Raw genomic sequence first — 16,895 nt, forward strand, 5'->3', positions numbered from 1 at the left:
GAGGGAAAGAAACCCTAAACCTCTTGAATTTCAGCCAAAACCCTTCGAACACACAAGCCATCGCCACAATGCGGACGACACCCCACTCGATCGTCCGAGCGCTGGGCCTTCTCCTCACCGGTCACTGCCTCTTCGCCGCCGCCGCCGCCAGCGTTCCTCATCTCGTCGGCGACTCCATTTGGTCGATTCCCACCAGCGACGATTTCTACACCCGCTGGGCCGAGAACCGGTCCTTCTCCGTCGGCGATTCCTTGAGTAATTCATCTCTCTCTCTCTCTCTCTCCATCTCGACGCGCCGCGTCGTCTGCGAACGAACCTGTCTAAGATTTAATTCCCCGGCCAGCGTTCAGATTCGAGGTGGGGTTTTACGACGCCGTCCAGGTCTCCAGGCGGGAGTTCGACGACTGCACCGCGGAGAATCCCTTCCGGTCGTTCCCGGAGGGTCCGGCGACGGTGAGATTAAACGAAGAAGGCGTGCATTACTTCGTGTGCAGCTTCGGGAATTACTGCCGCCTCGGCCAAAAGGTCGCCGTCTCCGTTCGACGGAAGCTTCCACGCCGCGCCGCTCCTCCTCCTCCTTGAGATCGATGCGAAAACAGAAAAGAAAAAAAAAGTCACTTGACTGCCGTCTCCGTTGTCACTTGACTGCTGTGATTTATTAAATGTATTTTTGTGTGGGAAAAAAATTTACAGTATGAATATTATATTTTACTTTATGTTTGTTTGGTTTCGTATGATTGAATTTTTTTAGTTTATTTTATAAAATTTACTTGTCTCAACGCATTTTTATTAATAGATTAATCATATTTTATATCGGTTGAAAATTAACTTTAAAATTTATTAGAGCAATAACTCATGTATATACAAACTAAGCAATCTGTTTGTTCACCCTTCTAATATTAGAGATAGATGTTTGAGTTTTACTGACCTAATTCTTTTAGGTTGGCATGGCCGTCCACATATGAAGGGTTACGACGGTGTGAAATCACACGGATAAAGCTTTGCTCTTATGTTTTTTCTCTCCGAATCACATTTTAACTCTATTTTTCTTCGAAAATGCATTCTGTCAACATAAATCAAACAAAAACAGATCTCCGAGAAAAGAAATAATTATAACCAAACAAAAGTAGATATTCGACAAAGGGAATAATTATGAGAAAAAGACCAAGAATATAATGCTAAAAAGGAAACTGGTTGAATATAGTGAATTGGTTTTTTAAAATGTGTTGTATTTTAGTAGAATTGCTTAATGGATCATATTGCTTGAAAAGGCGATATGTGAATGACATTTTTTGCTTGCTAGGAGAGGAATGATATATATAATTTAGCATATGAGAGTGACACTACTTGCATAGTACAGCTATGAATGAATAGGATTAGTTTTACAAAGTTGTGTTGTATGCTCAAAAGTGAAGGGGGTCTGAAAGGAATAAGATATATGGAGGTAGATGAACAAGTATCAATGTCATTACATTTGCTAACTCATATAACCAATGTTTTGAAAACCGGACCGGTCATTGAATCAGTGCGATGACCCGATCGAGGTTTTTAAGGTTTGACCAGTCGAATCGATGGTTCAACTGTTATATATATATATATATATATATATATATATATATATATATATATATATATATATATATATATATATATATATAAAACCATGCTTCAATAATTAAAAATCATACTTTAATCCTGATTGAACTTGCGATTTTGATCAATTTCGAGCTGTTTTGATCGCTTTTAAGCGGTTTTGATCGATTTTAAACGGGCTTGACCGTTTTTTTAAAATTTTTTTGGCTTTAATGGTTGACCGGACCAGATCAAGAGCCGGTTCGCGATTCAACCGGTCGGACCGACCGGTCTGGTTCGATTATCTCAACACTGCATATAACTATATAATTTTGATTTAAAAGGTCGGGTGAAACAATAAGTAGACATTTTTCTCAATTTTTGAATGCTGTTATTCGTCTACAAAATGTGTTTTTCAAAAATTGACAGCCAATTGCAGCAGACTCAATAGATTGGAGATCGAAATGGTTTAAGGTAATTATTATATTTGTTTTAAAGTAATGATTTATAATTTTTTTAAAAATTTTATTCTTGTTGTTCCTTTTAAAATTGTTTGGGAGCTTTAGAGGGATACACATTAAAGTTAGAGTATCACGAGAGGATATACCTAGATATCAGATAAGAAAAGGATGAAATTGTTACTAATGTGCTTGCTGCTTGTTCACAAGATATGCAATTTACATATGTATTGTTTGGATGGGAAGGTTCAGCAGCAGATAGTAGAGTACTACGAGATGTAATCACAAGGAAAAATGGATTAAAAGTCTCACATGATTTGCTAATTAATTTTTCTACTTTATTGTCCTGGAAACAACCTCTTGCAAAAAGCAGAGTAAGGTTACGTACAATGGATCCTTCCCCCGGACCTCGCATGGCGGGAGCTTCGTGCACCGGATTGCCCTTTTTTATCCTAAATACTTTACTGTGTTTTGAGTTTGTGATCTATTTTAATATATTTATTAAATTTATAGAATATTATTACCATGTCGATGTTAGTTACACAAACTGTGAAGGCTTTTAGCACCATATAGGGGCCAAAGCTATCATTTAAATGAGTGGAAAGAAGGCCGAGTACCTAGAAGTCTCAAGAGTTTTTCAATATGAAGCATTCGACTGCTAGAAATGTGATAGAGAGATTCTTTGGGCTACTTAAAATACGTTGGGCAATATTTAGAAGTCCAGCTTATTATTTGATACAAACTCAAAATCGAATTATTATGACATGTTGCCTTCTTCACAATTTTATAAGGAGAGAAATGACTGGGATCTTGTATAAAGAGGGTTGGAGAGAAGGTTGGATAGTCAACCAGATGAAGTTGATGACATTTGTGAAAACACAGTGTTAACCATTGAGACTTTGATGAATTTAGTGATTGGCGAGATAATTTCGCCAATGACATGTTTAATGAATGGAAAAAATCTAGATGAGATCATTTGCGTAATTCTTATGAATGATTAAATTTTTGTAAATAGACAAAGACCATCGTCCTTATTCTGTTTCTTTGTAATTTACATGTGACATGTCTTACGATTTTTAATTTTGTATTTTAGCTTATTTTGAGTATGTTGAATTCAATGTTTCAAGCTCGTATTTCCTAACCAACTCATTAAGAAACACAATAGGAACCAACACTAAACTAGGTTGGGTTAGGTGATCTTATTGATCAAACAACATAATTAAATCAGTTTATATAAATATATATATATATATATATATATATATATATATATATATATATATATATATATATATATATATATATATATACTTGAATTGTTTAATCTCTCTCTTCCTTCGTGTGAGCTTATTTGTTCTCGTTCTCTTCCTTCGCTCACCTCTCTCTCCTAAAACGAAAGCCTTAAACCCTCTTTGTTGCGATTCTACTCCTCTCTTCCTCCACTTTCAATCCTAGATATAGGTCATCTTCTTTAACTCTCAACTCGCGCCAAGTGAGTTAGGATTTTTGCTCACAACTAAATAGTTGATCATCTCTCTCATCTTCTTTTTCTACTTGTGTTTTAGAATCCACAATCTATATTTATCTTATAAACTCCAATTGTTGATTTTAAGGTTCCACCACAAAGATTGAGCTACTTTTTTTTTTTTTCAAAACCAGCACCAGCGTGGTGATTTTGAAAGACCAACACAAATGTTGAGCTGTTTTTCTTTCAAAATCAGCACCAACGCGGTGCTGGTATTTTAAAACCACCATCACGTTGGTGCCGATTTTCTTTCAAAACCAGCACCACATTGGTGCTGGTCTTTCAAAACCAACACCAACTTGGTGTTGGTCTTTTAAAACCAGTACCAACTACCATCACCGACCTGCACCACATTGGTACTAGTCTTTTAAAACCAGCAAAAACATGATATTGATTTTTTTTTTTTAAAAAAAAGGTCAATACATCCAAAGCAACAAAACTATTGTATATGAAACTTCCAAAAAATACTTAAAATTTTAACTTCTATGCCCAACTATCAATCAACTACAAAATTAATACTGAAATATAGTGAAAAATCAACTACAACGTTGGTGCTAGTTTTGCAAAACCATTAACAACATGTTGGTGCTGTTTTTTAAAAATAGCACCAACATATCTAGTATTACAAAGTAATTTTTTTTTCTAGATTTTATATCGTTATTATTATTATCATAATCATTTTGTAATTCATATTGACCTATGTAGAATTTTTTCCATTTTTTGCCTGAACAAAGAAATTTACAAGCATACTACATTTTGGATGAGATTCTGATTGCAGTGAACTTCAAGAATCAAGTAAGAAAATTGTCGCTCGACTTATAGTTGTCCAGTAACTGATATACTGTTTGTACTCCCACCAGTAATGTTGCTCGATTTTCTAAATTAGACATTCTACATTAATGGGAGAAAATCTCTATGATGATCAAATATATATTCCCCAAGTTGATGATGATTGAAAGTCAAAAACTGGGATGAAATTTGTATCATTGGAGGAGATATTTTTGTTTTATAATCAATATACACGAGAAGCTAGATTTAGTGCAAGAATAAGGAATAGACGAAAAAAATAAGAAAACTAATGAAGTAGCTTGGAAAAAATTGATATTCTTTAAAGAAGAACATACAGATATTCAACGAAATATGCAGACACAAGGTGATAAAATAAAAAAGACAAGAGCACGTGGCAAAGTTAGAATTGGATGTAAGACATATTTCATTAGTGAAGGAACAAATTAGACCTAATTGGTTTATCACTAACTTCATTGAAAGTTATAATCATCCACTCTCGTCTCCTACAAAGATGCATTTGCTATGCTCACATTATAGTATTTCAGCGGCAAAGAAAGTATTGATTCAACGATTTTTAGAGGCTAATGTGTCAATCTATTAACAAGTAAGATTATTGAATATAGAATATGGAGGTCCTGAGCATGTAGGTTGCACAGAAAGATATATTACAAATTTTGAGAAAGAGATAACGGATGAACAGAAATGTATCGATGCCAAAACACTAATTGAGTTATTTGTCTCTGATAAAGAGAAGAATTTAGGTTTTTTCTTTGATTATGATATCAAATCAGATAACAAATTTGGAAAGTGTTTTTAGGTGGATCATGTATCAAGGAGGGCATATAGTGTATTTGGTGATATAGTTGTATTTAATATGACATATAATACCAACAAATATTGATTGATTTTTGCACCATTTGTAGGAGTTAATCATCATCATTAAATAATTATTTTTGGTTACGGTTTCTAAGTGATGAGAAAGCTGAGTCTTTTGCTTGGTTGCTTAAGAAGTTCATAGAAGACATACCTAAAGGTGCACCAAATGTGATTATCACTGATCAAGATCTTACTATGATGAAAGTCATTGCCTAAGTTTTCCCTCAAACAGTGCATCAATATTGTTTGTGGCACATACTGAACAAATTCCCAGATAAATTATATCATTTGACTTTTCTAAACTATTATCAAAGCATAAAGAATATCATTGCAAATTCTACAACACCTGATAAAATTAAGAAGTCATAGCAAGAGGTTATCAAGTGTGCTAACTTAGAGAAAAATAATTGGTTGTCGTTGATGTATAAATTACGACACAGTGGACACCAGTTTATTTTAGACAAATATTTTATGTTAGAATATCAAGTAGTCAGAGATCTGAGTGGTCACATTTTTTTCAAGAGATATGTTTCAAATAAGAACTTATTGATGAATTTTATCACCCGTTTCAATAGGGCACTAAGACACCAAAGACACAATGAGTTAGTTGTGAATAATATTGATATGACTGAGCATTCCAAGATTAAGATAAACTGGCTAATGGAAATTCAAATGGTTAAACTACACAAAAAAATATGGCTAGAGTTTCAAAGTGAAATGAGTGATAGTCACGGTTATTATGTGCAACAAACATTTACATTAGTTGACTCAGTAATTTACCATGTGCTAAATTTTTAAAGTTGTTCTTCCTCCAAACTAAGGGTGCTCACACATGACCAACAGAGGGATTACATATCCTGTAGCTGTATGAAATTTGAGTTCGAGGGTATTCCATGTATGCATATATTAGTTTATTTTTGTATCAACCAAGTATTTCATTTACCTGATAAATATATATTCAAACAATGGACACGAGATGCAAAGGTTGGTGTTGGTTTTTCTTTGAGGAAGAAAAATATAATGAATGATCCAAAAATATTTTTAATGACAAGACACTCAAGGTTATCCTTTAAAGCTTCAGTATTAATTGATGATGCATCTTTAACGGATGATGGTACAAATTTCTTGGATTAACAATTAGATTGTATTTATAGGAAAATTCAAGAGTTGAATATTAGTAGAACATGCAGAAAGGAAAGTTAAAGAAAGAAATTCATGGATTAGACCCTTGGTATTGTTGATCCATCTTTAGTAAGAACAAAGGGATGTGGAAAGAGATTAAAATTATCAAAAAAAAAAAATCAACCTTTAAATTTAGGCTATGTCATGGATGCGGGCTTCGAGGTGTGTCACATGACAAGCGCAACTGTCCAATTTTACGACAAGGGTATATGTCGATTAATTCTACATTTGTATCATAATTTTAATTATCAATCAATTAGTTTTATTAAATTTTATAAATATGAGGATGTATTGATTTTCAGATCAATTATTGATAATCAGCATGTGACAAGCGATGACCGACACATATGAAGAAGATTTACCATTTGTAGCCGGTACTATCAAAGTTTTTTTTATTAAATTTTAGTGGTTGATTAAGAAATTTAAGTTAGTAATTGTCATTATTATTGCATGTTTAAACAACATGCCTTAGGATGAATGAAGGTTTGACATCTTTCTTTTATTTGTATTCTTAATTTTGATATTGCAACATCATCTATATTATTTGTATTCTTCAACATGCTTACCAGTAAAAGGTTTCATTAACTAAATTATAGCTTGAGAATGGTGAAGTAACTACTTTGAATTTTTGTCTAGATAAATTAGAGTTCATATCTTGTAAAGATTTGGAATATTGATGAGAATGAGGACTTGCAGTTGCTTCTTGTTATATCTTATCCGCCAGTCACAGTGTTAGATTTCAACCCTATACTTAAATCATTTTACATTCCATTTAATAGTTACAAGTTATTGCTAGTTATATTTCACAAATTGAAATATATTATGATTTTTTTGTATGCTATATATCCTAATCTAGGTTTATTTAAGTTAGATAGGATTGCTAACTTATTCTGTTCATACAAAAATAGAACATTCTCATGTTTTATGATTATACATGGAAATCTAAGTCTTTTACTTGCTTAGAAGTAGATTGGTTAAGTCTTTTATGATTCTATTTTAGTGTATTCGAATGCAAAGATTTCTAAGCTCACAAAAGATACAGACTTTGGAAATTCATTCTGTATAAACCAACGTGGTTATTGCAATTTGCTTACTTTGATTTGCATCATACACGTGTTTATATATGAGAACTGGGCATGCCCCATACCCCAACCAAGTTGAAGTTTCCTTAGTATTGGGATTAGGAGTGCTTCGTTAATCTGCACCTGTGTGAGACATCACATTTGACTTGATTGGTCTACGTGTAGACAAATTTTCGAATATGAACTAGAATTTGTAAAACTACAATTTGTAATTCTTGGATGATATTTTATATCTGTCATATTTTTAACAAAAGTTTACATTTGTTTATGAAACTCAGTTCTGCATGTGAATTTTACCAATATTGACAGTGAAATGATATGATTGGATAGAAGCCATTAATGCTATCATTCATAAAATGTGATCTAGTAATTGAAACAACATATTGAGTTTGAAGAACACCCAAGAGGCAACGTTCTTGCTACTTTTACAAGAGTAGCACCAACGTGGTGCTACTTTTGCAAGATCATCACCAACGTCTGTGCCACTTGGCATGCAACAATACATTCTTTTGTAAGTCTCAGAACCATAGTTGGAATACATATATACATTTTATTCACTCACCCCTTCCATCCTATACCAAAATTTTGGAAACTTAAGGCCCCTAGGTTAATCAATGAATTTCAGTCAAAACTCATTGATGGACTTAGAGAACTCTGATTGGACCCATTCCAAGACCTATAGGATCATATGGGTAATAGGAGTCTGAATATGCCCTCATTTACTCTTTTTAGTACTTCATAGCGTTGTTCCAAACAATTTGCAAAGATTAGCACCAATGTTTATATCATATGGCGTGCGACCATAGATTCGTGTGTAAGTCTCAAAACCATGGTTAGAGGGCATGTATACATTCTATACACTCACTCCTTCCATGCCATACTAAAATTTCAGAAATCCAAAACTTCTAGGTCAATCAATAGGTTTCAGCCAAAACTTATTATTATAATCCAAAATGATACAAAATTTTGGAAAATTCTATAGGTTTTATACGGTTAAATGAATTAAAGTTTCCATTATTTTATCTGTTTTGATATAGTTGTTTGATTCTGTCCGAAAGTCGATGAGATGGATGTTGGGGATGTGGCGCTCCTGTTGACCTCCGGTGGACTTCGCTCCGACCTACAAAACAAGTAGCGTCAGTGCCGAGCCAGGGCAGGGGCCCCCAGCGATGACCCTCCGACGCTCAAGTCAGTCTCCGGCGAAGCAAAAAAGCAACGAGAATTATAGCGTAGCAGTAGAAATCACGTGTAAAGCATACCTCCGTCGATGCTTGGACCCTCCCTTTATATAGAGCTCCGGAAGCACGCATCCCAAAGTGAGCACGCATCTCAAAGCTTTCCCTAAAAAGATGTGTCATTAAAGTGTCTCTGACACAATATCTTAACTGGCTGAGCATATCTCTGAAGTGACAGTGGAAGCTTCTGCCGTACGATCCTTTGTCTGACCATGCCGCCTATCAGTGACACTAGCTCCCAAAAGGATGTCGAAAGATATCTTGCTATATCTGTTACTTGGCCGAGCGGAATAGCCGCTCGGCCGGAACTCCACTGTCTACGTGTTGTCTGCTGTCGAGTTGAGCGGGATAGCCACTCGGCAGGAAGTCCACTGCCCGTGTACTGTCTGCTATCAGGCCGAGCGGGATAGTCGCTCGGCAGGAAGTCCATTACCCGTGTACTGTTTGCTGCTGGGCCGAGCGGGATAGCCGCTCCGCCGTAAGTTCACTCTCCGCGTGCTCGGCTGATGTTGAGTCTTCTGCTAGGCCGAGCAGAGAAGTCGCTCGGCCGAAGTTGAACTCTGTTGATGTCGTGCCTCGCCGTTGGGCTGAGCGGGGTAGTTGCTCGGCTTGGCTTCTGCATCTCGTTCTTGAGCATCAGTTGTTTGAATGCTCCCCGTGTCGAAGATGGTGGGTCGGAGCCTAATCCTCGATCGGAGCATGATTCTCCCGACCGACCGATATCGTCCACCCGTTGACCATCTTGACTTTGACTTCCTTTGACCTCCACCGTGGCAGCGGGGTGGGGCCCTTATCATCAACGCATCATAAGTCTCCCCCTCAAGTCTAGTCGAAGGAGGCTGTAAGTCCGACTGATTGGACCATTGTGTGAGCAGATTCCGATCGGCCTTCGTTACTCGGCATGTTGAAGCTTGTCGCTCGGGCATAAGTATTCTCCCTGATCCGATCGATGTGGCGAAGGTTTACACTTGTAAAAGTTCTCCTTGGGCTGTCTTAGGCGTGAGCTAGGCTGACGTCACCCAATTTTTTTGAAACTCGTGCAAATCCTCGCTCATTAAGGTTGAGCATGCTCCTATGCCTCCATTAATTATCGACCCGTGGCGGTGCGTCCTGTGTCACGCCCGCTGCCGCCGCACGCTTGACGTGACAGGCGTGATGTGATGTTTGACGATTTGAATTCATCGGTGAGATCTTGGCTTGAGTTTCTGCAACCTAGATCGGACGACTCCGGTCAGCCGAGCCCATGTATTATAAGCCCCCTGCGCCGCTTCATTCGCACACTTCGCGTTCGAGTTCTCCGGTGGCCATCTCTTTGTGCTCCTGTACGATCCTCTCTCCGGTGATCCTCCGTGCCTCTTCTTTGACAACCTATGCTTTCCCGGTGACCCTTTTTCTCGTAAGCCTTCTCCCCATCTGGTCCGCCTTAGAATTTTTTCGGCATTTCTTTTTTGTTTCGGCGACCTTCCAGTAGCTTTTCTTCCTTTTCGATCGCATTTCTTCTCCTTTTCGTCTGTTTTTATGATGGCAAGCTCCTCACAGTCGTCTGCCTCTGTCCTTGGACTCTGGTACACATTCATGGAGTCTAGGTTTGATGGGGACGACGCTGAGAGTCTACGTGATGCTTTTGAGGCAGGCGATGAGCTCTGCCTTCTCCTCCTCCTCCAGGTTGGCGGCCACGAAGGTCGTGGCTTCTGACCAGCTTGGGTGGATCTGGACCTCCTCCTTTTTCTTTATATACCAAAGTGGGAGGTTTTTCAGTGATAGCATTTACCTATAGCCGCGGAGTCTTCTGAGCGGCCTTTGCCTCGGCCTTGACCATCTCTGCATAGCAGCGCCGAGCGGCTAGTTGGTCGCCTTTGACCTTGTCCACCTGATCATCCACTGAGAACTTTATTTTCTGGCAGTAGGTCCACACTACCGCCCGAAACTCGTTGAGGTCCGGTCGATCCAAGATGACGTTGTAGGCCGATGGTGCGTCTACCACTATGAAGTTGGTGGTCCGGGTCTTCCTCAACGGCTCTTCCCCCAGAGAGATGACCAACCTTGCTTGGCCGATCGGCAAAACTTCGTTGCCAGTGAACCCGTAAAGTAGGGTCACCATGGGCAGCAACTCGCTTCGATTAATCTGCAGCTGATCGAACACCTTCTTAAAAATGATGTTCACCGAACTCCCCATGTCGACGAAGGTTCAGTGAATGGTGTAGTTGGTGATCACCGCTTGGATGATCAGAGCGTCATCATGAGGGATCTCTACTCCCTCCAAGTCTCTCAGGCCGAAATTGATCTAGGGGCCTTCGGTCTTCTCCTTGTTGCATCCCACAGTGTGGATCTCCAACCACCGAGCGTATGACTTCCAGGCTCGGTTGGAATCGCCGCCGGTCGGCCCTCCGGTGATCATGCCTATCCCTCCTCAGGAAGTGTTGTTCCTGTTTTCTTCTTCTCGAGAAAATGACATGTTTCGCTCGGTCGGGATCCTGGAGGGATTGGTGTCCTCCCTTCGTTGATGGTGATGACATTCAGGCTCCCTTCTTCCTTCCTCTTGTCGCTCGATCGGCCAATGCCTTTGTCGTCGATCGTGAGAGGGGGATCGACGACGGTATCCTTTCGGGACTGGCCGGCTGACAATCGGTGTCAGTCCTCGGTAGTCCCGCGTGTTGTGCGTCGCCGACTGGTGGAATGAACAAAACATAGGCATCCATACCTTGCCCTTCCACGCCTTGAGCCGACCGGACGCCACATGCTGCACAACATGTGCCCTGGTCTCCTGGTGCGGTCGTAACCCTTCAACCCTCGACCCTTTGGGTGGCTGATGGCTGCTTGACGGTCGGCGCTCGGTCATCCGAATGCTTAGTCGACGTCTCTTTTCTTCTGGCCGCCTGGGCTTCTTCCACATTGATATACTCGTTGACTTTCTTGAGCATGTGGTCGAAGTCCCTGGGTGGTTTTCTGATGAGTGACCGGAAAAAATCTCCCTCGGCGAGCCCCTGGGTGAAGGCGTTCATCATGGTCTCGGACGAGACCGAGGGGAAGTCCATAGCCACTTGATTGAAGCGCTAAATGTACGCTCGGAACGCTCCCTTGGGCCCTTGCTTTAGGGCGAAGAGGCTAACGCTTATCTTCTGATAGCGTCAGTTGCTGGCGAAGTGATGTTGGAATGCGGCTCAGAAATCCTTGAAACTTCATATCGAGCCTTCCGACAGTCTTCTGAACCAGCGCTGCGCCGACTCGGAGAGAGTCATGAGGAAGACACAGCACTTCATTCCGTCTGTATATTGGTGCAGCGTGGCCTCGTTATCGAACTGATCTAGATGATCATCTGGGTCGATCGACCCGTTGTACATCCCGATCGCCAACGGGGTGTAGTGTCGGGTAGAGGGTCTTGTAAGATCTCCTCTGAGAACTTCTTGTTGATCGATTCGGGAGACGTGGCGCTATGGGGCGCTTTGTCTTTCCATGCGTCTCGAACGAGAGCATCGTCTAAAGACGATCCTCGCTCCTAATGCGTTTGGGCGATCTCCGAGGGGATCTGGAACAAGGCGCGATGGAAGGGGATCGGTGTGGGCGGCGCTTCCCCCTGGGTGTATGTCTGCCTTCGGTTCTGGCCCCATACGGAGAGTTGCTCCGCTCAGTCTTCTTGCCCCGCTCGCCTGTCGGCCACCGATGTTGCAGGCAACAGCGCTATCCGATCGGCTAGCGCCTGTTGTTGTTGTTGCTTGATCATTTTCACTGCTCGTGCTTGCACGAGCATCTCCAGCTCCTCATGTCCGAAAGTCGATGAGATGGATGCTGGGGATGTGGCACTCCTGTTGACCTCCGGTGGACTTCGTTCCGATCTACAACACAATCAGCGTCAGTGCCGAGCCAGGGCAGGGGTCCCGGCGATGGCCCTCCGACGCTCAAGTTAGTCTCCGGCGAAGTAAGAAGCAACGAGAACTGTAACACAACAGTAGAAATCGCGTGTAAAGCATACCTCCGCCGATGCTTGGACCCCCCCCTCTTATATAGAGCTCCGGAAGTGCGCGTGTACGCTTCCCAAGGCGAGCACATCTTTCAAAGCTTTCTCTGAAAAGATGTGTCAGTAAAGTGTCCTTGACACGGTACCTTAACGGGACGAGCATATCTCTGAAGTGATAGTGGAAGCTTCTGTCGTACGATCTTCTGTCTGACCATGCCACCTGTCAGTGGCACTAGCTTCCAAAAGGATGTCAAAAGATATCCTGCTATATCTGTTGCTTGGCCAAGCAGAATAGCCGCTTGGCCGGAATTCCACAATCTACGTGTTGTCTGCTGTTGGGCTGAGCGGGATAGCCGCTCGGCAGGAAGTCCACTGCCCGTGTACTGTCTGCTATCGGCCCGAACGGAATAGCCGCTCGGCAGGAAGTCCACTGCCCGTGTACTGTCTGCTGCCGGGCCGAGCGGGATAGCCTCTCAACCGTAAGTTCACTCTCCGCGTGCTCGACTGATGTTGAGTTTGCTGCTAGACCGAGCGGAGAAGTCGCTCGGCCGAAGTTGAACTCTGTTGATGTCGTGCCTCACCGTCAGGCTGAGCGGGGTAGCTGCTCGGCTCAGCTTCTGCATCTCGTTCTTGAGCGTCAGTTGTTTGAATGCTCCCCGTGTCGAAGACGGTGGGTCAGAACCTAATCTCCGGTCGGAGCATGATTCTCTCAACCGACTGATATCGTCCACCTGTTGACCATCTTGACTTTGACTTCTTTTGACCTCCAATGTGGCAACGGGATGATGCCCCTCATCATCACCACATCATTGCTCATTTATTCTTTTACTATTATTGGCATTCTTGCTAAGTTACTTATCCATTGATGAAACTTTTGTATAATCTGAATATCCACGTTATTTTGTGTGTGTAAATATTGGCATATTGCATATACCATGTAATTAGGGTTGTTTAGGTTATTAGTATGGTTTTAGAATGCCCAATTCCTATGAACTTATTTTGGGGAGCTAATGTTGAATATGAGAATGGTTCAATTAAGCATGGTCATTCTACCTATAATGTTATCATAGTGATTGAATATAAATTAAGTTAGGACAAGTTGGTAGATGAGATTTGTCAACAAACAAAATAGTATAGATAGAAAATATTTTAAATTGAATATCATCTTCGATTATGAATAGAATAAGAAATCTAATCCATCCTTATTATGGATGATAAGCGTAACATACGATGATAAATATTAATTACATAATAAATATTATTTGAGGAATACTGATAATGAATTAATCAGATAAAAATAAATAAATATAAAATTTAAGATAGAGTACTATTTTAATATCCTTTTAAAATAGGATATAGACTGATAACAAAGTGTGTGCTTTTTATTTGTTCCCGTTGAAAAATGATTTTATTTTATTTGAGGTCAATAAATTTCGTTCTGTTATTTCTCAAGCGAATCGAAATTAAATTTTGAATTTTGTCGGTGGAAGAAGGCCTTATAAATTAAACGATCTCGCAACAAAAGTGTACGATGACGACGGCGATGGAGGAAGCACTGCCGACCTCGCCGAAGACCACCGACGGAGTATCGAAGGACGATTCCCTCTCCTCGCACATTTCCTCACGCTCCCGGTCCCGGTCCCGGCGATTCCCCAGCTCCGCGTCTCCGGCGCCGCCGTCCTCCGCCGTCCCATTCTCCTGGGAGCAACGCCCCGGCATCCCCAAGGACACATCATCCCCGGAGTCTTCCGTCGCCAATCCAGTCCTCCCCCTCCCGCCCCCGATCCGCTCCCACTCCGACCTCCCCACGCCCCGCAAGAAGCGTTCCGCCGCCGCCTCTTCCTCGCGGGGCGCGGAAGTCCCTGCTGATCCCTTTGCGGCCGCCCTAGCGCTTTGCGCCAAGGGCCTCATGGATGACGATGACCTTCCCGTCCCTCGGGGATCGGCCCTCATGGATGAGGATGACCTTTCCGTCCCGCGGCGATCGACCGCAACCGTCTCCGGTCGCTTCCGGATCTTCGATTTCTACGGATCCTGCAAGGCGACGTGCGCCGTAGCGACCTGCTTCCCTCGGCCCGGATCCTTGGCCTTGCTCAGCCGTCGTCCTTGATCGAAGATGAGTGCATAACCTATTCCCTATTTTCCTGTTAAATTGTGATTTCCATTACCTTGTCGTCATTTGATATTGTATCAATTTAGTGAAGGTTGAAACGTAATGCATTTGTTCATGCTTTTGAATCCAAGTCACATGTATGAAAATTGAAATCACTAGTGGTAGAATAATGTGAAGCACAATTGATGAGAAACATGGATGAATGATTTGCTAGTAATGTAGGAGGATTGAACAGAGTGAGGAAGCAATTTGAGTATTTTGTTCTAGAGAAAAAATAAATAAATGTCTCTTTGGTTGTTCTATGGAACTAGGAAGTGGTAGTAGGACTCACATCTATTTCTCCAGTGTCTTGAACATACTGCACATCACAATTGAGCACTGCCATCAATCTCAGGGGTTCTTACTGGCCAAGCATACAACTTTTGGGATCTAGCTCTAATTGGCTTTTTGATGAATGATCTGAAACTGATCTCATTAAAATCCTTTTGGTCTCTTCTTTACAGCTTTCTCTTACTGATATCAATTGTGAAGTGGTTTGCAATCTTAACTGCTGCAAGCATTCTGTTAGATTGTTGTCTAGAATTAAAATGAAGCAAGAATCATGGTCCTGATCATTGATACAAACAACTAGATTCATATCGATCAATGAATCATTGAATATTGGTGTTTTTCTTGACTTCAGTCTGATTGTCTTATACTTGTTTAGCTACTATTATTTTTTTCCTTGGTTTCTGTCAATTGTCCTTAGGTCTTTCTTTTCACATGTCTTTTATGCCATAATTCATCAGAAGACTGTCAGCAATCATGTGTAGCTAGGCAGAATGAGGATCACAAGGTTATGGCAAGTTCTTGGCTTTCCTTAGAGTGGATGCTACCCACATCTTGTGTTGTTGGCCTGTCCATTCAATTCATGTATAGGCTCATGTGCTAATCATCTTGGAAGTCAACTTCAACATAATATTCCAACATAGAGATATCCTAACAAGGTTCTGTCCTGAAATTATGGCAAGATCAGGTTGGCCTGCAAAGAGACAGGTTCTCTATCCTTGAGCCACTGTCACTATTATTACTCTCTACTATTAACAATGGCACCTAAGCCAGAAGATCCTGAGCCAGCCCTAGCTAACACTTCCCTCTTCTTGAATAATTAGCCATCAGATCTCACAGCAGTACAAGGCAGATAAGGTGGACTTTGATTTAGGTGTTAAAGAGTGGAAAGGAGAGAGTGGTACTTGTAGCACTCTGTGAAAGGGGTCTCCAGCGACTTAGTACAGACACAATTGAGATTGTCAGTAGTAGGTAGGGCTGGGCTGCCATGGGGTAAACGACAGTGTTTGTTTTTTTTATATATATAATTCAGATCTTCAAGTTTTGTCAGATTTATTTTGAACAATGATAATCTTCCTCCTAGTTCGCCTACTCCAAATTATTCATCTTTTTGATATTTAAATTCTGATCTTGTTATTTGTTTTCTCAAGTGTTTTATCCAATGATATGAAAAGCCAGACTTACCTTCGCGAAGTGCATATAATTTAGGGAAAAATAAAAAAGAACAATTAAAAAAGCACCCATCATAATTAAAAAATCAATCTATATATATAGCACTTTTATAAATTTGATTAAAATTATTATAGCAACTATTAACTGGCTGCTTAATGGTTGATACCACATTGTCGTTATTAATGGGCGGCTACTATTGTTGTTATAATAGTCATTTATAGCGATGTTTTTCTTTTAATGTGATTTTGATATTTTAAAATGATTTTGATGATAAATTAAATGTTATTTAAATGTTTTAAAAAGGTGGAGTGATCTTGACAATTCTACTAATTAGGGTAGTTAGGGGCGTAGCTACATTATGAGGAGAGGTGCGACCGCCCCCTTTAGAATTTCAAAAAAAAAATATTAATAGTATATATTATATTTGAAAAGTCCTCATCGCTATTTTGACCGATTGATTCATCATCGTTTGTCATTGGAAGATTGAAATTGATCACATATTTAGAAAACTCTTGGCCAAAGTTATCCATTGGTACCACTTTTATAAAAAAAAAATATCTTGGAATGTTAATATTAAATTAAAATATATAATAGTAAATGGATAAATT

The 16,895-nt window shown here is 40.4% G+C and overlaps 2 protein-coding genes across 2 annotated transcripts; both read left to right on the forward strand.

Moving 5' to 3' along the window:
• The first annotated feature begins 37 nt into the window (after positions 1–37).
• Positions 38–676, forward strand: LOC122037029 (umecyanin-like). Its single transcript, XM_042596479.1, has 2 exons — positions 38–255; positions 344–676. Exons 1-2 carry the CDS (start codon positions 69–71, stop codon positions 580–582), a joined length of 426 nt encoding a protein of 141 aa, XP_042452413.1. The 5' UTR covers positions 38–68; the 3' UTR covers positions 583–676.
• A 13,529-nt stretch (positions 677–14,205) lies between these two features.
• On the forward strand, positions 14,206–14,784 carry LOC122037025. The gene has a single exon (XM_042596474.1). The coding sequence runs from the start codon at positions 14,206–14,208 to the stop codon at positions 14,782–14,784; it is 579 nt and encodes a 192-aa protein (XP_042452408.1).
• The last annotated feature ends 2,111 nt before the right edge of the window (positions 14,785–16,895 follow it).

Source organism: Zingiber officinale, unplaced genomic scaffold, assembly GCF_018446385.1.
Source record: "Zingiber officinale cultivar Zhangliang unplaced genomic scaffold, Zo_v1.1 ctg230, whole genome shotgun sequence".
NCBI lineage: Eukaryota > Viridiplantae > Streptophyta > Magnoliopsida > Zingiberales > Zingiberaceae > Zingiber > Zingiber officinale.